The following is a 26,484-nucleotide window of genomic DNA, read 5'->3' on the forward strand; positions in this document are numbered from 1 at the left end:
AGGTATCTCAGAGAGGAGCCACGCCTCTGTGCCATGCCTTGTCCCCATGAGAAGAAGTCCAAGGGCTTTTCTCTTGGTTTCCTTTCCCTAGCACCTAAATAAACTATTATTTTATTCCAATTGGGAAAAAAAAGGTAACAATCCAATCTTTCTTTATTTCCCACTATATGTTTAACCTAACATCTGGGTTAATTGGGGGTAAGGATGTGATATTATAAGTTAATGGATAATAATTAGTTTAGTGGTTTACCTGTTCATCTAAAAAAATACTTTCTCATCATCTTAAAGAATGGATGTTTCATGCAGCAATTTCATAGTCAACTCCCATTAAGCTATCATTGAATGAAAAGTACATTAACAAGAAATGTAGACATCCCCAGTATACAGGCAACATGAATGCTGATTGCTTCCTGAAGCATGCATATTGGAGATAAGACTTAGCATATATATCAACTCTAGAATTTTCTACAGGCCTTAAGGTAGTCAAACCTGCACATATGGATACAGATGAGGAGAGACCACAGGAGGTCTTAGAGCAGAGGACACAGACCCAGGAATCTGGAAATTTTTGCCAGTATAGAACCCAAAGCATTGTCTTTTTTTAAACATTTTAAGACTAAAGACATTTTTAAACCTTTTTTCTAGTGTGGTTTGGTTGCTATAAGTTTGAAAGAAGAGGCTATAAAATGAAAGGAGAAAATGCCTTTCTGTAGGGGGAGGTAGGGGCAAAGGGAGCTCAGGGAATTTTAAATATTCTTTTGTTTTTAAGTTTGATTCATGATATTTAGCATAGAGTTATATTCTCCTTTCCCTTTCTTTGCTCTAAACATATCAAAATTGGAACTTTATTTTAATGGTGAAAAACATCTTGTATTTCCTTTAGGATTTGGATTTTTTGTATGGAGATTCTCAATTTAAATACTGCCCTTAAAATGAGTATCTCTCTTCTGAGTGAAACAAGTTCATTTGTCCTTAATAAATCATGTTAATGAAAGCATAAAGATCAACTTAACTAGGCATTTTAACCCTCCCCCCAACATATACACACAATTTACCAATGGAGGGCTTTTTCCTTTACACCAGTAAAGTGGAAATCTTCTATATTTTGTAAGTTTCTGTTGAGAAAACTCATTATTTGTTGGCCAGCCTGCTGGTGATAAGCCTCTCTGGATGTACCAAGGATGACTAGGGATAAATTTGTCAATGGCTCCATATTTGAGGCTTTTAAAATTTGGTGGGTCCAATACAGTACCTGAGATAGTGAAAAAAATAACAATAATTCAATTAGATGTTCATTCTGTCTATCTCTCTATCATCCGTCCGTCCGTCCATCCGTCCGTCTATCTATCTATCTATCTATCTATCTATCTATCTATCTATCTATCTATCTATCTATCTATCTATCTAATCTATATCATTTGTCTATTTAATATCTGTCAGTTCGGTCTTTGCCAGCATAGCTTTCTAGATTCCATGGTCTTCCTCATATTGAAATGTGACATCACAGAGAATCTTCATTGGAAGTCAAACTAAACTAGCCAATTCAGTTCAATTATTTGTTTTTCCCTCAAATTCAGCAAATTCACAAACTGCGGAGGGAGCTGGTTGCATCACAGGAGAAGGTCGCCACCCTCACATCTCAACTCTCAGCAAATGTAAGTCATCCCTGGTTTTCAATATTAGAAAAGTTCAGGGATTACTGGGTTGTGCTATGGCCCTGTTTATTTAGCATAAGTCATTCTCCTATTACTGAATTATCAAGTGTTTTATTTGTTGGACTTGTGGCTTTTAGTTTGTTTAGGTTTGTAGGAAGCTAGGTGGAACAGTGGGTAGAGTGTGGGACTTGGAGTTATGGATGCCTGAGTTCAAATCTTGGCTTTCTTATTTGAGAGTTGTGTATCCCTGGGCAAGTCACATAAACTCTCTAAGTATAGGGATAAAATAGCATCTACCCATTCTGCTTCATTGCCTTTCAAAGGTGAAACTATAATAGAATAATAAAGGATAATAGGAATCAGTAGGCAGCTAGATGATGCAGTGGATAGAGTGGAAGTCTGAGACACAAGAAGCTTTATCTTCCTGACTTCAAATCTGATCTCAGACACTAACTGTGTGACCCTGGGCATGTCACTTAACCCTGTTTGCCTCAGTTTCCCCATCTGTCAAATGAGCTGGAGAAGGAAATGGAAAACCACTCTAGTACTTTTTTTTGTTTGTTTGTTTTGTTTGTTTATTTGTTTTGTGGGGTAATGGGGGTTAAGTGACTGGCCCAGGGTCACACAACTAGTAAGTGCCAAGTGTCTGAGGCTGGATTTGAACTCAGTTACTCCTGAATCCAGGGCCGGTGCTTTATCCACTGCGCCATCTAGCTACCCCCACACTCTAGTACTTTTGGCAAGAACATCCCAAATGTGGTCAAGAAGAGTCAGACATGACTTAAATGACTGAACAAATCTATGCTGAGGGCTTTGTGCAGACTAGTCAAAACTGAAAAAGCCAAAACTTCAAAGACACTTACATTCTAAATGAGAAGACAATAAACACAATTGTTGACAGACATATCTACCTCCCTCCCCCCCCACCCCCCGCCCCACAACTCTCTCTCTCTCTCTCTCTCTCACTCATGGTCCTCTTTGGAAACAAAGGACAAACAAAAGCCTAACCCATCATAAACACTTAATAAATGATGATTGGTTGGTCTATTGATTTATTGAATAGATTAGATAAGATATATTCTCCTTTTGAGGATATTATAATTTAACTGGGGGAAAGATTTGTATGAAAAAGGAACTATAGTATGATACAGAGAAGAATGAAATAAATGCTGAGGAGAGATCCAATTTGAATCAGGATAATTTTCACTCCAGGGGCTGAGGTCAAGAAAGGGATCATGAAGAAGATATTTTATTACCTGAATTAGGCCTTGAAGAAAGATAGGGAATCAGCTGGGGTTGGGGGAGGAGGAGTCCATGCCTAGCTTGAGGGATGACTTAAGCAAAGGCCTAGTGACAGGGGAGAGTGAGACAAGAAGCAGGGATGGAGGAACAGTTCAGTTTAGCTGGAACATAGAATTTATGAAGAGAAGAGATAAGACTTAAAATGTGAGGGACTTTAAATGTCAGGATCAAGAATTTTTACTCCGTTGGCTAGGCAACTGGGGAGATATTGAAAGTTTATGTGCCCCAAAATGAATAGAACTGAATGTAATATTAGCAAGGTTATGTGGATACAGTATGAAATGTGGATTGGAGAGAGGATAAGCTGGAAACAGGAAGATGAATCAGGAAGTTGTTATTAATAGTCTAGATAAGAAAAGATGAGGTCTCAATTAGAATATTTGCTTAGGAAAATTATTTCAGTGAAATGGAGAAATTAGTGGGGAGTGACAGGAGGTTCTCTGGGCAGAGATAAAAATTTCAATTCGATTCAGTGAACATTTATTGAGCATTTAGTATATGCAAGATGAGGGGAAATAAGGCATATAAATAGAGAGCAGGCCTGGGAATCAGCCTTTGGAAATTCACTTAGACTACAGAGTGCAGACAATGCATTAGTGTAGGGATTTCCCTACATTGATAAAAACAGTTCTGTCCTGGCCAGTCTTGATGTCTGGAAGCCATTTCTCCTTGCTTCCAATTCATAGAAACTCTCTCTTCCTTTAAGAGTCTGAGCAAGCATCACCTTCTGCTTGGAACCTTTCCTGATCCCCCCAACTGCCAGTGCCCTTCCTCCCAAATTATCTTGTATTTGAGTATTTTGTAGTTTATTTTCTTTATATTTATTCCTTATTTACTGATATGTGGACTTGTTTCCAGCATTAGAATGTAAACTTGTAGGCAGGGATTATTTCTTTCTTGGTATGTTCAAGAATGTGAGATGTCACAGATTCCTCAAAGAAGATGAGTACTGAAACACACACACACACACACACACACACACACACACACACACACACATTATTGAATTTGATGACTGAAATCAGTGAGGACCTTTGAGAGAGTAATTTTCATAGAATGACTGGGATAAATTACAAGAGATGTAATAAAACTAGAGGTATTATATATTAGAGAACAGATATTTTTGAAAAAAAAATAATTTTATTGGGGACAGCTAGGTGGCACAGTAGATAAAGCACTAGCCCTGGATTCAGGAGGACCTGAGTTCAAATATAGCCTCAGACACTTGACACTTACTAGCTGTGTGACCCTGGGCAAGTCACTTAACCATCATTGCCCTACAAAAACACAAACAAAACAACAACAACAACAAAACAAAAATAATTTATCATGAAGAGAGGAGAGATGCAATTGTAGGTGGAGAAAGTACAAGGTTCAAGGGAAAATTTTTTGTTTCAGGATTGTTGAGAACACAAACGTAGGTGGAGGATCATGGAAAGAAAATAAGAGATGCGTAAAAAAGAAGATAATTAGATAAGTTAATGTTTTGTAGTTGAAAAGAAACTGAATGTGGAGTGAGAGGCTCATCTCTGTCATATACCATATGTACAGGTATATTTGGACAAGTCACCTCATCTGTTTGAACCTTAGTTTCCTGGCGTATAAAATGGGCATAACAAAATGAGTGCTAACTGTCTCTTAAGGTTGTCTTGAAAGAACTTGATAATTGAGCAAGGCCCTAGAATAAGCCACAGTTGATGGGATTAAAGGCACAGTTGCAGGATAATTTTTACCAAAAATTTAGGGCTACCTATTTTTCCTGAGACAGCTGATAAAAAGGATAAATGACATGATACTGATCAATTTTGAGGATTGGAGGTGATAACAGTCTTTTCATCTGCCATTAAAGTGAAGAGATGGGGTTCAATTGGGAATTTAAGGGAAAAGGGAAATATTTGGAGCAATCATTGAGGGAAAGAACAGTCTTAAAAATAGAGAAAGTTCTAACCATTAAGAACCAGCTGAGATTATACCTGAGTAAAATTTGTTCCTTTAAAAAAAAAAAGGATATTTCTACAATGATACAGAGGAGCTACAATATTGAGTGTAGAGGTACCCAGGGTTGAAGATTAGCCTGGCGGAAAGAGTGGAAGGTTGGAGTATGGGCCAGTGAGGATTTTCTTATGTGTTAGATACTGAATCATCAAAGACACAGACTAATGGTGAATTCTACATAGAGAGGCAAATGAAATTATAGTGAAAAAAGATGGATTTGGGAGAATGCTGAAGGGTCCAAGAAGCTGAGAACCTTGAATAAGGGATCATAGATTTAGAGCTAGAAAGGACCTTAGAAGTCTAGCCCCCTCTTTTTTATAGATGAGGAAACCAAAAACCAGTTTAGTGAGTCAGAGAGTTGGGGAGACATGGAAAGGTAAGATACTGTACTTTTGGACAGAAAGAATATTGAGTCAAATCCTCATCCCACATTTTAGAGACATGGAAAATGAGACCCAGAGAAGCATGCAGTGGGTTACCCAGGGCCACATAGCTACCTTTTTCTACAAATGGGAATACTAACTAGTCTTCCTGACAACTTGTTCTCTTCCACTACTTAATGCAATGTTTTTTTATGTCAAGAAACAATTCTTATGAGGGACAAGAAAATCTTTCAAGACATTCCAGGACTTGAATCATTCATAAGCTGATTGTTAACTACAAATAATCCTGGAATGGAGCTAAGCAGTCTTTGATCCTTAATGCCAAGATGGATTTCTTGAAGCAGAAAAAAACCATCACAGACTTTACATAACATTTGATGATTTCCACTCAATGCTAAGAAGACAGACTGATCATGGCCAATTTTTATCCTTGGTTCATGTTTCATTTCATTCCCTCTGAACTGATCTCTATTGATCTCATTAAAGGGATGGGGAGGAGGGGAAAGCTCTGTTTTTATTTATTTATAATGCTCTCTCAACATGAGCCAACACATTTTCTTCACATAACTGTCTTCAAATTCCTGTTTGGAAGTTAAAAGCATTTTTTTTCTCAATATCTAAATGTTTTTGCTTTTCTATTCAGTACATTGAAAATTTAATACTGTTGAATTCATGAGTGCTTCCACTGATCTCTTCATTGCCAGATCTGATGGTCTTTTCCCAGTTGTTATCCTTTTTGACCTCTTATTGCATTTGACACTGCTTACCTTCTGGACACTATTTCTTATCTCTCTTGCTTCTGAGATTTTGGATTTAAATCCTTATTCTTTGGGACAAAGGAGAAAGAAAGGAGAAAATAAAAAAGATATAGTACATCAGCCATTATATTTCCTTATAAATGACCAGTTTTATCCTTCCTAGCAGGGTTTTGTTAAATTGAAGATTGAGTATATTCCATTGTCTGTGCAAAGGCTCCAACATTGAATATTGAATGTGATAGATGGATACACTGACTAGAAAAGTTTCCCATTTATAGTTATCTTGAAATTCAGCGTTCTCTCTCGTTACCTATTCACAGTAGGCAGACAAGTCTAAACATTAGTTCTAAGAGGATAGTTTTTAGTTTGACATGCAAATAGTTGTGTCACTTCCAACTTGTCTGGTGAAGCTTGGCCAATATTGGGTAGAATGTGTTCAAATCTTTCCATCTCTACTCTGAATAGCTTGACTCAATGGAAAAGGCCAAAAAGTTGTAAAACTGTACCAATCCAAGGGGGTCTTTAGTAAGCAGATGAGATGCTTTCACCAATATGGTTTCTGAAGTGTCTCTCAATGAATATCCTTTATGTAAGCAGCCAGGCAATAGCAGGAGATAAATGGGCAAAGCTAGAAGAGGCCCAGTGACTCTTGACAGTCTTCCAAATTCCTTCCACTTTCTCTCAAACCCTTGTCATTCAGTCATGGTCAGGTGAGCTGCACTGACTTATTCAGTAAATTCCCTTCAACTAATCAGACTTTTATGCATGTTTATGCTCCTATGCTTGGCCTCTTAGATAATTCTCAATACTGAAGATGATTAAAACCAACATTTTTTTGAATCATTAAATGAATATGTAATAAAAATGCATTTTCTGCCTTTCATCAGATTAAATTATATTCTAATAAGTTAAATTAGCCCCAGGGATGGTATTTTCATTTGAAATCTTTTATCCTGTTTCTTTGTACTACTTTATGTTAAATAAACTAACAATTTCCCTTCCTCCCCCAAGGCCTCTACAAAGGGAAATTGCAATTTGTACATTTAGGCTATAAAGTCACATTTAGGTTAGTCCCCATCTAAAGGTCAATTAAACAAGAAGCATAACTTGGGATATCTCTGATAGAGATTACTCTTTGATAATCTAAATAATTATGAAACATATATTTCAATTTTTTTTTCATGTGAAGCCATCAATCAATTGTAGCTATCCAAAGAAGGCATTTTCCATATGGTTGCTAAGTGTCACCCTAAAATATATGAACAAACTCTCAGTAGGTCAAACTTATATGAATTGTTTTATTGTTCAGAGTCCATGAAATTGTCTCTGAGTATCTCTTTAGACTGTTCTTCAGGAATCAGAATTTAAAGGTAAATAGGTATTAAGTAACACACACTCCTTAACACTTAGCAAATCTCTTCTCATCTATTACCTTGACAGACTTCATCTAAGTAAAGGCAGGAGAGATTCATCATCATTGAGATAAAATTGAACACTGGCTTTAAAAGCTTGCTATTGACCAAAGAAAATTCAAACTCAAGCAAACCTAGGTTAGCCCCTCCCTTCCTTCCCACTCAGACAGATCCATAATTGTGACACAGCTATCATTCTTCTATAATATTTCAAACCCTATCTTTTATCCTGTGTTTAAATGGCATTGCTTTCCTTTTCTTTAGTGGTTTCTTTTATCCTTAGATTTCACCAAGATTGTTACAAAGATGGAAATGGTCCCTTGGCATTGATTCCACAACCTTGTTCATTTTCACAGCCCTGTTACATATGAGGGGTATCAGCAGCACCCTGGTTTGTGGGAGGGTAGTGCTAACTTATTTTCCTTCCTTTGCTATCCTTCCCTTCCTTATTCTTGTTCTTGGTGATCTCCATTTAAGCCCTACAACCATCTTTTAAATACTCTAAATATAGGTCTCTATCTATGGCTTTTAACATAGAATGGCTGGCTGGTCTAATTCTTTTCGAAAGCCCTCTTTAAGCCTCAAATGGACAGGAACAACCCTACTTCATAACTGTCTTCCGTGGCTAACCCTTATGCACCTTTCATATTGAAATTCCACAAAGGTATATAAATACCTCCTGTCTGCAGAACACCAAGCTAGGGGAGATACAAAATCACCTAAGTATAATAAGGGGAAAGTAATCTAAATGGTTCTGATATAATTGAAAACTTTTTCTTTCTTTTTCATCATGTTAAGCAACCTTAAAAGTTGCATTTTAAAAGTATAACAATAGCAGTACTTTGCTCATATTTTGATGAAAGAGTAAAGAGAAATAATTCTCTAAATGTTGATCAATAACAGGCAAATTAATTTAGCTTGTCAAACGTTTATCCAATGCATCGCATGTTCAATATAATTTGCTAGAACCCAGAGATACATATACAGCAAAGTTCCTGCCCTCATGGAGCTTTTGTTCTGAGGAAAAGATATAATAGATATATAGATAAGTAGGTCAGAGGTAACCAAAAGAAGAAATGGGACCCAGAAACTTCAAGATCAGAAAATTCCTCTCGAAACATATAGCATATGAGCTGATTCTTTAAAAAGATGGTAATGAGAAGAGTACATTCCAGCAATAGGTGATGCCTTGTTGGAGTATATGGAGGTAAGAAATAGAATGTCGAGTTCAAGAAAGAGTTTGAGTAGAAAGTAAAGTCATACATGGAAATGAAAATATGAAGTGAGGATAGAAAAGTTGGTCTTTGTGCATCCTTCATCTTGAAGGGGACCAATGTCATCAGGAGAGTGATGTCTTGACTTCTCCTGAATTGGATTGAAGTGAGGCATGGCTGTGCAAAGTCATTGGCTTTACTATCTCCTCCAGAGTCACCTGAGTCCAGTGGCAAGACACTGGTCAGGACAATTGGTGGTGGCCAGGGATTCAGTGGGAGACCTTGGCCTTTGTAAGCTAAGGTCTTTCTCGGGTCTCAGGTTGTCCAAAAGAATGCCCATTCACTAGTTAAAGGTTAGGTAAGAATTGAAGCAAAAGATGGTGTACTTTGCCTTCATGAAAGAATCAATCTGGAAGAGGAAGACCCTCCCAGTTTCTGGTCACAACAGAAACAATTTCTATTTACACTCAGTCTGAGCCATCAAAAGCAAAATAATAAGCAAGTAAGGATTGGATGGGGACCTATTCTTGGCCAATCAGTGAGAACCAGAGACCATTGTGATTCAAGTGGATCTACTCGACTCTCTATGTCTGAAAATGTAGAATGAGGTCAGATAATGGAAGATGTTGAATGTCAGGATACATACATAGGTTGTACTTTATTTGAGAAGACTTAGGCAGAAGCATACGGTTTTTGACTATTAAAGTGATGCAGTCAGACATATTTCTTTTTTTTTTCTTTTTTTTTTTTTTTTTGCTGGGCAATGGGGGTTAAGTGACTTGCCCAGGGTCACACAGCTAGTAAGTCAAGTGTCTGAGGCCGGATTTGAACTCAGGTACTCCTGAATCCAGGGCCGGTGCTTTATCCACTGTGCCACCTAGCTTCCCCAAAATATTTCTTAAGAAATGTTATTTTGCTACATGGATGATGGGAAAACTGGATTTCCTTCTTTTTCTTTTTAAGCTGATAGAAAATCTGTGCTCAGGATAACTCACGTTATAACAAGTATTTTATTTACTTCTCTGATGTTTCTAAAATACTGCAATCATTTTCCCCCATAGGTTATTCTCTGTAATAATCCCTGTTTCTATAGCAATAATCTGTGTTTTTATGTTTTTCCTCTTACTAATTTGATGAAATAGACAGCAATAGATGAAGTAGTTTATTTAAGCTTGTGTACTGATGCAATGACAGTTTTACAATTAAATCTCAAAACCCCCAAATTTCTAGTCTGCAGGGACAGTGCTTGCTGATGTTCTAATTTGGGGAAACAATTCACTTATCCTCAGAATTCCAAGGAGCCTTAGAAGATCATCATTTGGAATCTTGTCTTTTAGTAATGGCATAAACAGAGCTATTCTCTTGAAAATTTCCTTTAAAAAATAGACCAAATCTAGGGTTTATTGTGCTGTGAAGTAGTCCTGCTTGGATAGATTCAAAAGATTTAGATTTTAATATTAGGATAAAAAAGTTATTCATGTTCTTTCTCTTGCTGCTTGGAACAGAAGGCTTGTTGACATGGAAGAATGCACTTGATTTTATTGCTTCTTATAATTCTCTGGGTATAAGGGCACAAAGAAAATATAACTATGATAATACTGAAAATGAAGAATGAAATTTATGCAGTGCTTTAAAGTTTGTGAAAATAATTTATATACATTAGACAATTATGCGAAATGGATAATTCAGGTATCACTGTTCCCATTTAACAAGGGAATGTCTTATTAAATTATTAGCCCGTAGGCAAACAGTGAATGTCACAGGCTTTTCTTGAACTCAGGGTTTTTTGACTTCTGAGTCCAGAATTCTATGCCCTTGTTCATATGATCACTCTTGCAAAGTTGATGTGAATGTAGTCTTTTAACATCATTTTCTGCAAGGTAACTCCTAGATTATCTGGATATTTTTATAAATGATATAAGGATTGCTTATTGTGGGAGTGTCCTCCTTTTGGAAACCTGTAAGGGACACGTGAGCTTATCTTCTTCGAGAGAATTCATGTCATTCAGTCATATGATGCTAGATTCTTCTGCTTATATTTGAGGAAAGTATTGAACTTGGCATCTCAAATAATTTATTGCTTGTAAATTATAACTTCTTTCAGTGAATATGTGTGCTGAGGGTAACAGCTTTCATTAGAGAAATATTTAAAATGAGAGGACAAAAAATATCCAACTCCATGACTTGTGACATTTTTGGACAGTACCTCTCTTTGCCCCAATTCCTTCCTTAATTTTAATGAACTATCCCCAAAGACTATATAGTGCCCTAGGAATCACCTACTTTTCTAACTCAACAAGATATTCATAAAAATGAAATCAATGGGAACAGTTCTTTTATAAGAAAACTAAGCTACCTATGGGTCTCTTTATAAACCTTTGGAAGAGATAAACCTTTTAACTATTATAGTTTTGATATTTCCTTTTGCTGCTAAGAGACCCTAAAAAGGACAGTCACACACTCCTGTGGCTTTGTTTATCATCTATCATTGTCTGTTCCTTTCTGAATAAATAGCAAAGTTGCACTAAATTCAGACCAAATGATGGTACCTCCCCTTTGCTCTCATTCTTGTTGAACCAAATGGATCCATAGGACTCTCTTGAAAAAACAACAACAATAAAAACAAAAACAAAAAAAGTCTTTGATAAAAATCCACAAGCAATGGATTAATTTTTAAAGGGAAGTATTACCCTGGGAACTTAAAAGAAGACATGGAAATTTCCTCACTGGTCCACTATTGAAATTCAACTGATCTTGCAATCATCCCAAACCACTTATATGTACAACTATTTGACAGAAGTGGAGTGGTATTGACATCAGAAATCACCATCCCTGATGACACCTCTGTTGATTATTGTAGAACAGTAGTGAAAGGTTAATAAGCACTTCTTTCTGAGACAGATTCATCACTGTGTCAATTATCTAGAAGAACTTTCCTAAGTATTTTATCAGAATATAATAGATTGTCCTTTCTTCCCTATTTCTAGTAAACTATAAACAATTTGGTTTAAACTTTGAGCTAGGGATAAATGTAGAGTTTTAATGTAGCATGGAAGAATAACTTTTCAGCCCTATCTCTCCTTCCCCACTACTCCCACACCATCCTCCTTCAGGCAAGTCAGGAAGTTCTAGAAGTAAACAAAAACCTTCAGATGAAAAGCTCATCCTTGAAAGAAAGAATGACTGATGGCTGGCTTCAAGTTCAGAAAGCACTGCCAAACTTTCCTTTGCTAAGGCTGCTACCCCTAAACCGCTGGTAGTAAATTTGGGGAAAGCTTCATTCTTTCACATTTTAGAGTTGGAAGGGGTCATAGATGTCATCTACTCTAACCCTTCATTTTACAGATGATGAACTGAGCCCCAAAGAAGTCAAATGTCTTGGCCTATGGCCAACCAGGACCTCTGTTGGCCATATTGAGCGTTAATGATTATAGTATATTAATGTTACAAGTTATGAATCTCATTTTCTTCTATACTTAAAAGTAGAACATCAGTTTTAGATAGTTTATCTCTATTCCTACCTAAAGGCAGATTCAGATGACCTCTTTGGATGAAAACACTCTCAGTATTCTCTGACTTAAATTGTGGTTTTAAGATGTAACTGTTAAGGGCTAAAATTCTAGCTAGTCTGTCTAAAATATTTAATGAGTGATCGCCAATAAATTATAAGCTTCAGCAAGAGTTAGGCTTTTAAGCATTTATTAAGGAGAATAAGAATTTGGTAAAGAGAGAAAGAAAGGCCTACATTCATCTATCTATTAAAGGGAGAGTGCATTTCTAGCTCCCTTCTTCACCGGAGTCATCAGGAAAAAGCCAGTCAGAGCACCAGCCTCCCCATTCTTCCTTCCACAAGCAAACGTCACTTCCTGACACCAAAGAAAAGACTCATGGTCTTGCCCTCAGAGACCTTCACTTCATGGCGGAGCTTTTCTACAGTAAGTCTCCAGCAGGTGGCGTCATTCCAATCGTTACATAACCATAAGTAAGGTCTTATATTAAAATACTTCTTACCTGTGCATTGTTTGTTTTATGTCAAACCTTCTTGACTTACAAAAAGAGTAATTTTGATAATATATTGTTAAATTTAATAAATACTTAAAAAATGAAACAACTTTCGATAACTGAAAATTCACAGGTACATATACAATTATCTTCCCCTCCTTTCCTCCCGTGAATTGATTTTTTAAAATCCTTTAGTAAGGATTTTAAAGTCATAATACAAAAGAAATGTTTAAATGTACTTTCTCTGAAATTTTAAATAAAATCACAAAGTCCAAAAAAGAAAAGTGTGTGAAAGAAAATGCTGCTGAGTAAGTGTGATTTCCTGTGGCTAGATGTTTGCTGCCTCCGTTGGAGGGGGAAAAAGAAGCTAAGCCCTTTTATTTAAAATGGTTTCTAAAGCAAAGACAAATCTTGTAGGCTCAATTCTTTGTAAGTAGGAAGAGAAGAAAGCTAATGTCATGTCTGTCAGCAGATGTCTCCCACTTGAAGCAGAGCATTGTTAAAGCAGAAAAGTTAACAATATCTTCAAAGGTCATTGGGGAGCATAAGACAGTGGGACATGTTCTCATGGATCATTTTAGTGACCTCCTTTAGAGCTTTGGTTCTGAAAAATTGGCTGCTCAGGACTGTGTCCAGCACATGTCATTGTCAGCTTTCTGTCATGGGGAAATCAGAAGGCATGATTAATGGTAAGCTTCCATTCCCCTATAGTACTAGAAATCAAATCAGGTGTCCAGGGACTGAAGGAATGAGCTTATGGGAACTGGTAAAAGACAATTTCCATCAGAGAAAGATTAAAATAGGACTTGTCCTTAGAGAATAGATTTAGAGCTAAAAGAAACCTTAAAGGATACTGTATTATATGCTCTGAGGCAAAGAGAGATAAGGAGAATTGCCAAGAGACACACATGTAGTAAGGCTGCTATTTAAATGAAGGTCCTTCTAATTCTAAGTCATTAGATTGTAAACTCGTTGAGGGCAGTAACTGCTTTTTGTCTCATTTTGTATCCCTACTGCTTTACACATAGTAGGAGCTTGTTAAGTGTTTTATTTTAAATTTTTAGTTATTATTTTTAGTTAGTAAGTTTTATTGATCTAAGCCCAGCATAAAGATTGTGTGTTTGTGTGTGTGTGTGTGTGTGTGTGTGTGTGTGTGTGTGTGTGGTTTAGCCAAAGGTAACATTTGATAATAAGCATTTATCCAGTGAAGGTTATTTTTCCATTCACCCATTCACATAAGACTTGGATGACATTTAAAACATTTCTTCCATTTCTTTCACAGGCTCATCTAGTAGCAGCGTTTGAAAAAAGCTTAGGGAATATGACTGGCCGTCTACAAAGCTTAACCATGACAGCAGAACAAAAGGTATGTTTATAGCAATTGATTCTGGGACATAGAAAGATTTAGCAAATTGTATCAGGTGTATGACTGCTTAAACAATAGAGGATGTATCTTCCTTTCAGAGATTTTGACACTCGGTCTTAATAAAGCTCTGGCTGCTAGTAGTCCAAAGCTTCCCATTTGTACTGCTGCACAGAAGTTGAAAGATAAAAATCTTTCATTTATAGATTTTAATTAAAGGGACTCTGACTTTCAACTTAACCCATATTGGAAGAATCAATGTCAAAAATTTCTTAAATCATCTCAGAGTAATTCACTACTGTCTGGAGACTTTCTCAGAAGACTAGAGGTTAAAGAAAAGAAATAGTATTATCAGAAAGAATTCTTTAGGAATATTATATAGCTGGAAGGGCTACTGTGTGGCATAGTGGATAGAGTCTTGGGCCTTGAGTCAGATAGATTCCTTTTCCTAAGTTCAAATCTGGTCTCAGACACTAACTGTGTGACCCTGAGCAAGTCATTTAATGCTGTTTGCCTCAGTTTCCTCCTTTGTAAAATGAACTGGAGAAGAAAAGGGCAAGCCATTCCACTATCTTTGCCAAGAAAACCAGAAATGGGGGTCACAAAGAGTTGGACTTGGCTGAACAACAACAAAATGGAGCTGAAAAGTTATAAAAATAGTAAAACGTTTATAGCAAGTTCACAATTATAAGAAGGAAAGAAACAATTATTAAATGCCTACTGTATCCAGGTACTGTGCTAAGCATCTTACACATATTATCTCATTTGATACTTACAACAAGTCAGAGGAACTGAGGCAAAGAGTTTTTAAGTGACTCATTCATGGTCACAGAGCTAGTAAATGTCTGAGGCTTTATTTGATCATGGGCCTTCCTGACTCCAGTCCTAACATTCTGTCCACTGTACCAACTGGCTTCCTCTCTAATAATTATAGATAGTAAAATATTATTGACTCATTTCCTAAACTGACTTCAATTCCATTTTGACAAACAGTTATTAAGTACATACCAAGCATCACACACTTTGATAGGAACTTGGGAAACAGATAAAAATGAAAAGAAGTCAGATTCTACTGGAAAAACAACCCCAACATCTTCAGAAAAGTGAATGCAAAATTTTTTCCAAGTAAAAAAAAAATGGGAGAGTGCTAACAACTGGGATGGTTAGGATGGGCCTTATAAAAGTGATAGCTCCCAAGTTGATCCTTGAAAGAAGCCAGACATTTCAAGCAATGAAGGTAAGGAGTGAGAGTATTCCAGGCATGAAACAGCTTGTTCAATGACATAAAGAAGGTATATAGGGTGATCTATTGGAATAATAGAATGGAGACCACTTTGTCTGGTCATGAAGGAGATAACTATTTATTCTCTAAATACTGAAGTAGTACTTTGGTAAGGTACAAAAGAAAGTCCAGAGATTACTCATGTTATCCATTCTCTGAATTAACTTTTAGTCTAGCCCAGGATAAGATACCAATGTAGGTAATTGCAATAAATGAAATTCAATGCTAAATGCATTTGAAAGATACAGAAAGAAAATCAAAAGTGCTTTGTAAGGTCTGAGGGAGGAAAGTCATTACTGGGAGAGCAGCATCAAGAAGAATTTATTTGAATAAATGATGGGTAGAAATTTCAGGAGCAATGACAAGGAATACAGAGTTGGCATAAGGAACAGCATGAATAAAAATATGGTGAAGGCAGGCAGACATCTGAATGTGGAGGGTCCTGAATACCAGCCAAAGTAATTTGAACTTAGTAGGTAATAGACTATCTTTGAAGATTTTTGAACAGAGCAACAAATTAACCAAACAGATCTATGCATCAGAAAAATTATTCTGGTTGTTATACCAGCTACGTGGAGGAGTGGATAGATTGCTGGACCTTATGTCAGGAAGATTTGAGTTAAAATCCACCTTGAGATACTTATTAGCTCTATGACCCCGGACAAGCCACTTAACCTCTGTTTGCCTCAGTTTTCTCATTTGATCATCACAATAACCCTGGGAGGTACATGTTCTGATTATCCATGTATTACAGATGAGGAAACTGAGGCAAAAAGAGGTTAAATGACTTGCCCAAGATCACTCAGCTAGTAGTTGTGGCTCAATGAATAGAGTGCCAGACCTGGTGTTAGGAAGATCCCTCTTGTTAGTACAAATGTGGCCTTAGACACTTATTTAACTGTATGACCCTGGACAAGTCTCTTAACCCACTTTGCCTCAGTTTCTTCATCTTTAAAATGAGCATGAGAAGGAAATGGCAAACCACTCCAGTGTCTTTGACAAGAAAATCCAAGTGAAAATAAATAAACAAACAAATAATAAAACAAAAAAGAAAGAAGGAAAGAAAGAAAGAGAGAGAGAGAGAGAGAGAGAGAGAGAAAGAAAGAAAGAAAGAAAGAAAGAAAGAAAGAAAGAAAGAAAGAAAGAAAGAAAGAAAGAAAGAAAGAAAGAAAGAAAGAAAGAAAGAAAGAAAGAAAGAAAGAAAGAAAGAAAGAAAGAAAGAAAGAAAGAAAGAAAGAAAATAAATCCCAAATGAGGGCATGCAGTCAGGCAGGAATGAACAACAACAGCAAACTTCTTAACTCCAGGCTCGGTTGTCCATCCACTGTCCCACCTAGATACCCAGTGCTCTAGTTGCTGGTGTTCCAATACTCTCCTAAGTATTTAGTTGAAACCTAAATTTTTTGCATTGTGGAGATGCTCTTAATCTAAAGTTTTTTGCCATCCATCAAACTTAGTGGGAGCCCTGAAGAATGTCCAAATGTGAAATCGGTCTGCCAGGATAAGGTGGTAACCAAAATCAGACGTAAATAGTTACATCAATGTATTCATTGAGTGGGATTATTTAATGTAGTCCATTAAGAGTCAACATATATTAAGGATCTCCTCTATGCTAGGGACTGGGAACACAAAGATAGAATAAAAAAGACTCTCGTCCTCAAGGTGTCCCAAATAAAATCATTCTAAATTCACTACAATTGCTACAGAGTTCTTCTCTCTAGCAATAATTATCTGACAGATTAATTTATTCATGTGGCTTCCTACTTGGAGATAATAAAACCATATCATCATCAGTATTGTGGAGTGTACTCATCTTCCTATTTCCATACCACTTGAACACAGGCATTAAGTACGTTTCCATGATAATAGCTAATAGTGGTCCCATGTCCTTTATATTCTTGAGAACTGGTTTCTTTTGCTCATTCTGATGTTAGTGATAGTATAATGAAGCAGGCTTTGAATAAGGACTAATAACCTGAGATCTATAATGGAATCATATAATTAGAAACAGGCAATCTTGTTGATGAGTCAAAGGCTGATTAAAAGTTTATTTACTTGGTAAGGAAAGTAGCAGACAGAGAGACAAAAGGATAACATTCTGATTTGTTATTTCCTCAGTGCAGGAAATTCCACTTGCGGAAATTGCCTCCACTAATGCGTATGAATAACTCATGTGCTACTTACGTTTTCGGATAGTTGCCTTGAAGACTGATCAGTTCAATGACAGCCACATGGGCAGAATCAGTTCTTTTTTTTTTTTTTTTAGTGAGGCAATTGGGGTTAAGTGACTTGCCTAGGGTCACACAGTTAGTAAGTGTTAAGTGTCTGAGGCCGGATTTCAACTCAGGTACTCCTGACTCCAGGGCCAGTGCTCTATCCACTGCGCCATCTAGTTGCCCCCAGAATCAGTTCTTAATGAGTCTAAAGGCCAGCCCTATTCATTATGCCATGAATAGTATAAAATAGTATTAAAAGTCTTGGCTTTTTCATAGCTATTTTCTTAACAAGATGAAATAGTAAAATAGTGTTTGGTATATATTTCTATATAATGTCTATGCCTACCTCCCTCTCTATCTTTTTATGACTATCATTTGTCTATGAAATTGTCTATATATCTCTCTATCTACACATGCACGCACATACACACATACACTTGAGCACATGAATGGATGGATGGATGGATAGACAAATATTGATCCAGACCTATAATTTCATTGACATAGGGAACTTTTTTTTTTTTTGGTGAGGCAGTTGGGGTTAAGTGACTTGCCCAGGGTCACACAGCTAGTAAGTGTCAAGTGTCTGAGGCCGGATTTGAACTCAGGTCCTCCTGAATCCAGGGCCGGTACTCTATCCACTGCGCCACCTAGCTGCCCTGACATGGGGAACTTTTAATGAAGAAACTCCCTTCATTAATGCAGATAGGCAACTAGTCAGCAACTTTAAATCTTAGTCTCATCTGGGTTCCTGTTAGTTTAAATTATTTGCCCCAAATCACACAGGCAGTATGTATTGGAGATAGAACCTTAATACAAGATCCTCTCAGGCCCAGTCCTGTATCCATCATGCCTTCCAGGATTATGTCAGAAATATTATCAGAAAAAATCATGCCTAAAACACTTCTTCCTTGTTTGTCATATTGAAATGAGAAATGCAACAGTATAAATCCTGAAAAAAACCCCACATGACTGTGGAATAAAATGGGATGATTTGTTTCCTAAGGATTTAGATTCTACTACTCTGGACAAGATTCATGTGTCAGATCTCATGGGCTTTTATTTTATTTCAGTTTGGGTGACTTGTCACGTATTTTAATATGACTAGAGTTACTATATCTCAGTTAGCAGGGAACTTTACTTAAAATAAATCAGGAAAGTACTTATTTATTTGGAAGCAATCAGGATCACACAGAAGCCCGGAATCACACAGCAAGTATGTGTTGAATACTTTTAAAAATATCATATCTGAAAAAAGAATACCCATCATCAAAAAGTGACCATCATGTTTTTTGCTAGAACTCCAATGAGGCAAAACCCATTATGTCCTAAGGCAATCCATTTTACTTTTGGAAATCTCTCTTTTTTAAGAACCTAATTTTTCCTCAAGTATCAACATTAAATTTTCCCTTTTAGTTTCTACCCATTGCTTCTGGTTTTGCCCTCTGTGACCAGCAGAACAGTTGAATCTTTCTTCTAGATGACAGACTGGAAAAGAACAATGCTGGTTTACTAGGATAAACACCCCCAGTTCTTTCTTCTGATCCTCATATGACATGAACTCAAGGACTTTCACCATCCTGATTGCTCTTCTCTGAATGTTTTACAGCAGGAATTTTTTAACCGTGTGTGTGTGTGTATGAGGGGGGGGATGTGTGGGTATATGTGTGTATGTATGTGATGGACCCCTGCACAGTCTTTTCATAGACCCTCCTGGCATGGACCTTATGTTAATTGAAGAGACCAGAACTGAACGCAATATTCCAGTTGTATTTTGACCAGAGTAGGGTCTTTATTTCTTAAAACTATGCCCCACTTAATGTAACCCAACATGGAATTAGCTTTTTTGGCTGGCTACCCTATCATACTCAACTCATATTAAGATGGCAGTCCACTAAAATCCAAAGTTTTGTTTTGTTTTTCTGGATAAAATGCTATCCAAACTTGTCATCCCATATTGTGCTTGTGAAGTCAATTTTTCAAGGCTCATGCAAGATTTTTTATATTTATCACTATTACATTATATCTTGTTAAATTCAACCCTGTGTTGCAATGAGTCAAAATCTTGTTTGGAGCTTACAGTCATCCAGTCTGTTAACTATCCTTCGCAACTTTGTATTATTGGCAAATTTTATATACAACCTAATTTATTACTTTATTCAAGTCATCAATATAAATGTTAAGCAACACAAAGCCAAGCCCAGATCCCTTGAGTATTCCACTGCTTACATCCTTCCAAGCTCACAGAAAAGCGTTTCTGATTGCTCTTTGAATTTGATCATTCAAAAAATTTTGAAGTCACCTTCTGTTGCCTAATAATCATTTTTCCCTCTTTCCCAAAAGAAGAGAATGAGATGCTCTATCAAATGTTTTGCTAAAATTTAGGTAGACTTCATCTATAGCAATTAACCTGATATATCAATTTAGTAACCCTTTCAAAGACAGAAAGGTTAATTGGGCATAATGTGTTATTGATGAAACCATGTTCATTTTTCATGATCAATACTTCCTTTATAAAATGTCCACTTAACAACTCTTTAGTATTTGTTTATTGATTTTCTTATTCATTGGTTTGTTTGCCCCAGATTTATAATTTTAGCAGTATAGGGAGCTCTAGGTGAGGAAATTATGGGAATTTCATTAAATTGTTGCTGGGAGCACTAAATTGCCTTGGTGTGATTAGTATATTATGTATCAGAAGTGGAACTTGAAGCCCCTTTTCTCAGTCCTTGTAGTTGGTCCTCTGTCCACTGTTATACATGCTATTCTGCCTCTGTTTAAGCCTAGGATTCTAGAATTTTACCAGAAATTAGTCATGCTTCTAGGCATATAGATTGTAGATTATCATCATCATCTTCTTCTTCTTCTTCCTCCTCCTCCTCCTCCTCCTCCTCCTCCTCAAGGAAGGGGCAATTTGTGCCTTTTTCATTCCTGCAATACCACTCCAGTTCTCCATGATCTTGCATGGGAAATCATCATTTGCATTTTTCACATTGTTCATAGGATTCATTATATTCACTATATGTGGAGCTATTTCTATAACCAATAGTGGCTAAACAGTTCCATCCATTAATCATTTTGGTATGCAAGGATGTAGTTTATCTGAGTCGAGCAACTTAAATTTCTCAAGGACCAGTAGGTATGTTCTTTCTGTCTCTTTACTTATTTTGGTTATTAATCACCCATTAGCTATATGTTGTCCATTCTTTCCAGTTGAAAGATCGTTGTCTGTGGTAGAGAAAACAAGTAATATTGAAATTGATCAATCTTCCCTGACTTCTCTCTGATGCCATATCATCATCTGGTTCAATATGAAAAGTGTTCCTCCTTTTTTATTTTTGAGCTTCCTTTCCCCCCAATGTAGCAATATATATTAAAGCAAAACCAATAGAAGAACTTTAACAACCTTTTGTCATGTGGGTATCCAATGCCTATCACCATTTTGTTTCATTATTTTACAAAACAGAACACTGAAAAGTTAAGTGACTTTGCCAAGGTCATACAGCTGGCACATTTCAAAGATGGTACTTTAATTCAAACCTTTTTGCTTTTGAGGACATGTGCTTTGCCACATGTCTCTAAAAAATTTCTTATCACAGATGCAGATCATATCCTTATGTCTTTTCAGTCAATAGGTCATTTTTGTGGAAGAATTTATGGACTTTCAAGGCCAATCCATCTGAAGCAGATCATAGAATCATATTAGTATGATGATATGTGTAGCTTTTGGAGTTGGGGGAGACCTCCCAGGTCATTAAATATGACCTTTTCTCAGATGAGAAAATTGAGGTCTTAAGTTTAAATGACTTGCCCAAGGCCACACAGTATCAGAGTCATGCTTTGAATTCAGGTTCTTTAACTCCAGATAGCTCCAAAAAGAATTAGGCCAATGTACTGGTAGCTTGTAGTCTATACTTGGTGAGGAGGGAAATCAACATTTATTATGTGTCTACTATGTTCCAGGAACTGTGCTAAGCACTTTAAAAGTATTATGTCATTTGATTTTCAGTCAATGAATATTTATTAAGGACCTACTACATTCCAGGCATTGTGTTAAGTATTGGGGATACAAAAAGAGGCAAATGACAGTCCTTGCCCTTAAGGAACTCATAATCAATCTAATGGGGGAGACAACAAACAAATATGTACAAACAAGCTACAGGATACATAGGAAATTAAGAGAAATAAGGCCTTGGAATTAAGAAAGGCTGAGAAACACTTCCTGGACAACATGAATTTTAATTTTTCTTTTCTCTCTCTTTTTCTTTTCTTTGTTTTTGTTTTTTTTCAGAGTAATGAGTGTTAAGTGACTTGCCCAGGGTCACACAGCTAGTAAGTGTCAAGTGTATGAGGCTGGATTTGAACTCAGGTCCTCCTGAATCCAGGGCCAGTGCTTTATCCACTGTTCCACTTAGCTGCCCCAGAGAAGTTGAAATTTTAGTTATAATTTAAAGGAAGCCAGGGAAGGCATTAGGCAGAGATGAGAAGGGAGAACATTTCAGGCAAGCATCTCTACATTAGAGGGATTACGCATGAGAACACTGATTCTTTGTTGTTGCTCAGTTGTGCCTGACTCTTCATGACCATTTTGGGGGTTTTCTAGTCAGAGATACTGAAGCAGTTTGCCTTTCCCAGCTAATTTTACAGGGGAGGAAACTGAGGCAAATAGGGCTAAGTGACTTGCCCAAGGTACCACAGCTAGTTAAGTGTCTGAGGATGGATTTGAACCCAGGTCTTCCTGACTCCTGGCCCAGAATTCTATCCACTGAGCCACCTAGCTTGATTTCTAGTTTCTTGCAAAGCTCACATTGCCTTCTGCATGAAATTGTTGTGGATTCAAAGAACTGCACTACAGCCCCATCAAGAACCAAATTAATTTACAATTGTGTATGTTCTCATGCATACACTTACATGTGATTGTTGTCTCTTCTTAAATACATGGATTGTGTCATCACTTTCTCTGTATCCCCAGGGCCTAGCACAGTATCTGGGACATGGTTGTCACTTACTACACCTGACTGATTGCTCTATTGGAAGATTCTAGAAAGAACTAGTATAATAGCAATTCTAACAACTTGTAAATTGGCAAATGCTCTCACCTCTATAATTTCATAGGAAATTCAGGACTTGATTGTCAAAAATCTATGACATTTTCCCCTGGTGAACAAAATTTGCTAATGTAGCAGTGTAAGAAACCCATTGTTACACTAGGTTTAGAGTCAGGAAGACCTGGGTTCAATTCCTAGCTCTGACACATACTGACTGTGTGGCTCTGGGCAAGTCACAATCTCTTACTGATTCTCTTCAAGAACTAAGGGCAAACAACAAACCACTCACTGCTCCAGGAAACTCTAGGACTATAAAGTACAAACCAGTTATTGATCTGCATTGGCATAGAGAAATGTCTCACTGATAGTTCCTATACCAGTGAAATCACAGGCCTCAGGTCCTACCCCCAGCCTCCTACTTCCCAAAATGAAGAGTTGTTTATGTCAATAGTATAATCATTAACCTTTACAGAGTAATTTATTGCAGTAGTTCCCATTTCTAGAAAATATTAATATCATGATACTGAAACCATCTCTTAACAGCTTGGTTTTTTGAGATTTAAGAGAGATCTTCTCTTCCCTCCCCCTTTACTGCTGAATCTAAATTCCTTAAGTAGTTCTAATCTTCATTATATAAAACATAAAGCATTATTTTAACTTAAGATAAACCACATTTTAATTAAAATTTAATCTGCATTCTCGTCTGAATGTTATAAAACAAAGTTGAATTATGTGATGTTTAAAATCACTGTATTTATCTTCGTAATTAACATTTTAAGTCCTGGGAATATTTTTAATGGAAAATTTACTTGTAACAATTATGAAAATTATTCTTTAATACTTTCCCCCAAATGAAATGCTTTTAACACTTTTTAATTGTGAGTTAAATTGTAGAATTTTTATTTTTTGCTTCTCTGACCACTCTTTCTTTCATTATCCAAATCACTCTCCCTTACCACATAATATGGGAGGTTGATTTTATTTTCTTTTTTGAGCATCGTGTGTGTGTGTGTGTGTGTGTGTGTGTGTGTGTGTGTGTGTGAGAGAGAGAGAGAGAGAGGGGGGGGGAGGGAGGGAGGGAGGGAGGGAGGGAGGGAGGGAGGAAAGGAAGTTGTAACACTTACCTCTTGGTTTTCCTCCTACCTAACTGACTGCTTCTTATCCAATTACTTTCCTGGATTCATCTATATAAACGCCCCCTAACACTGAGTGTTTCCAAAGCCTTTGTTTGTTCTCTTTTGCTCTCTACACTGTCTCATTTGGTGATCTCATCAACTCCTATGAATTTAATCATCATAACTCTGTAGATGGTTTTCAGTTGTATTTATCCTATTCTGGTCTATTTCCTAAGCCCTAGTCCGATCTACATCACCAACGGCCTTTTGGGCACTTCCTACTGCTAAGCACACATTGACACTCAAAACATGCTTACTGATTTATTGATTAATAAAAAAATGGTATTACAGATGAGCATCTATGATTCATGTTCTAAAACTTTTCAAATGATACATATAGTTTCATTGATCTGTCCCTTTCATTATCATATTCCCAGTGAGTAAATTTTTTAAAAATCCTTCAATAGCTACATAGTCAAGTAAAACAAGTTTTCACATTGGGTATATACAATAATGTTTTTCTTCTTTCTGGATTTGAAGTACATATCCCCCCTGTAAGGAGATGAGTGGTATGTTTCATCTTCATTTTTTTAAACTCATGATTAATCATTGCATTTATGAGTTCTAGAGGCTTTAAAAGTCATTTCCCCCTACAATGGTGTTATTTATAAATTGTTTTGCTAGTTTTGTTCCCTTTGCTCTATCAATTCATAAAATTCTTCCTATTTGCCTCTGAAATTATGTTTTTAGAATTTTTATGGCACAATAATTCTATTCATATGTATATCATTTTTGGTTCATTTTCTAAGGGAAAGGCAGCCCCCGATTTTCCATTTTTGGCTATTGCAAAAAGAGCTACTATAAGTATTTTGTTCATATTGCCTTTTCCTCTGTCTTTGATTTTTTTGACCAATAGGTTTATAAGGATATAGCTAGGTCAAAGGTTGTACAAGCTCAGTCTGGTAACTTTCTGGGCATAGCTCCAAATTGTTTTTCCAGAAGAAATGAACCAAATTACATCTCCACCTACAATGTCTTAGTGTACTTCTTTTTGCACAGCCCTTCCAATGGCATCCTCTAATGGCATCTTTGCCCATATGATAGATAATGAAAACCTCAGTTACTTTAATTTACATTATTTTTCAAATTCTTAGTGACTTAGAACATTTTAAAATAATTGTTCAGAGCTTGGATTTCTTCTTTTGACAACTGCCTTTTCATATTCTTTCACATTTTAATTATTAAAGTAAAGTTATTTCAGATATCTCAAACCTAAAAATCAAGGTGTTAGTGATTGATTTATAAGGAAGAGATTCTTGTGTTTCTGAGCCATTGGAAAGCTGTAAGAAGCAGAGGCTCTAGGTTTTCAAATTTCAGTGAAAGTCTCCAAGCAATTGTCCAACAGGTTTTCTGCTTTGGGGCAGCTGTGTAGTAATAATCATTTATATAGCACCAATGGAGTAGCTAGGTGGTACAAATATGGCCTCAGGCACCGAGTTCAAATATGGCCTCAGACACTTACTAGCTGTGTGACCCTGGGCAAATCACTTAACCCTTTTTGCCTCAGTTTTCCTCATCCATAAAATAAACTGCAGAAGCAAAATGGCAAACTGCTCTAGTATCTTTGCCAAGAAAACTCCAAATTGGCTCACAAAGAACTGGACATGATTGAAAATGATTGAACAAGTTCTTGCTTTTATATCAGGAATGAGAAGATGTAAAATACAAGCAAATGTAAGAGACCAGTTACAATTTTAAGTTTTATTATCTGATAGAAATTCTGATTTGCAAGAATCAAAATATGCCTAGCTTTTAAACGTTTGTGCCAGTGAGAAAGGCTATATCCTCCCCTAGAAGGTGTCAGGACCTCCGTTGAGAACATTAGATCAAACTAGTTGCAATAGTGTGATACCCCTTGTTTTCCTATGTGATAATAAAATGTTCTGACATCTTGATGAAGACTCATTGCCTGGGAAATAACTGATTTAATAAAATGCCTGATTTCTATACATTTTCCTCCATTATAATGTAGCATAGTATTATTCATGCTCATAATAGAGCTAATGAGCAAATGTTGTACATTTTCCACAGTTTCTGTCATTGTATTATTTCTAAAATACCTCATTTCATTGAGTGACTTATTTATATTTAGGAGAAATAGATATGCCCAATGTTGTTGATATAGTCTTGACTTGTAAGCTAGCTGCTCTGACAGGGAACTGGGATAATTAATGTCTATTTCTCCTCTAAACAGCTGAGTATGGTTGCTGAAAGTAGAAAATAAAATAGACAAAGGACCCAGACCAGATTATTCATTCCATCATTTTTAGACATCTCAATTGCTTAAGTGAATTTGATCATGAGTGAAAATAGCCACAAACACCAGATTATAATGGTCGCTGAACAAAATTCTTAATCTTTCCATCTCACTTCCTTCATCCGGAAAACAAATTAATGAAGTGTACCTATCTTAATTTACTTTTGCATTATTAGGTTCTTATATCCTGTCAGATATAGAAAATATATTACAATATTCATAGAGATTAGCAAAAAAAAAAGAAATCCACTTAATAGAGCTTTATGAAATTATGTGTGTATATATTCATATACACATGGCATAATGTGTGTATGTATATATGTGTGTATACACACATGCATACACATGTATGTGTGTGTGTATATATATATATATATATATATATATATATATACACACACATATACGAACACACTCACACA

At 36.4% G+C, this 26,484-nt stretch overlaps 1 protein-coding gene across 1 annotated transcript in view; it reads left to right on the top strand.

The window, feature by feature from the left end:
• The window catches only part of NAV3 (neuron navigator 3), a 1,098,011-nt gene that overhangs the window by 1,023,763 nt on the left and 47,764 nt on the right, over positions 1-26,484 (top strand). The window contains 2 exon segments of the mRNA XM_043966554.1: positions 1,578-1,655; positions 14,004-14,087. Of these exon segments, the coding sequence (XP_043822489.1) occupies positions 1,578-1,655; positions 14,004-14,087 (162 nt within the window).

Source organism: Dromiciops gliroides, chromosome 5 (assembly GCF_019393635.1).
Source record: "Dromiciops gliroides isolate mDroGli1 chromosome 5, mDroGli1.pri, whole genome shotgun sequence".
In the NCBI taxonomy this organism is placed as follows: Eukaryota; Metazoa; Chordata; class Mammalia; order Microbiotheria; family Microbiotheriidae; genus Dromiciops; species Dromiciops gliroides.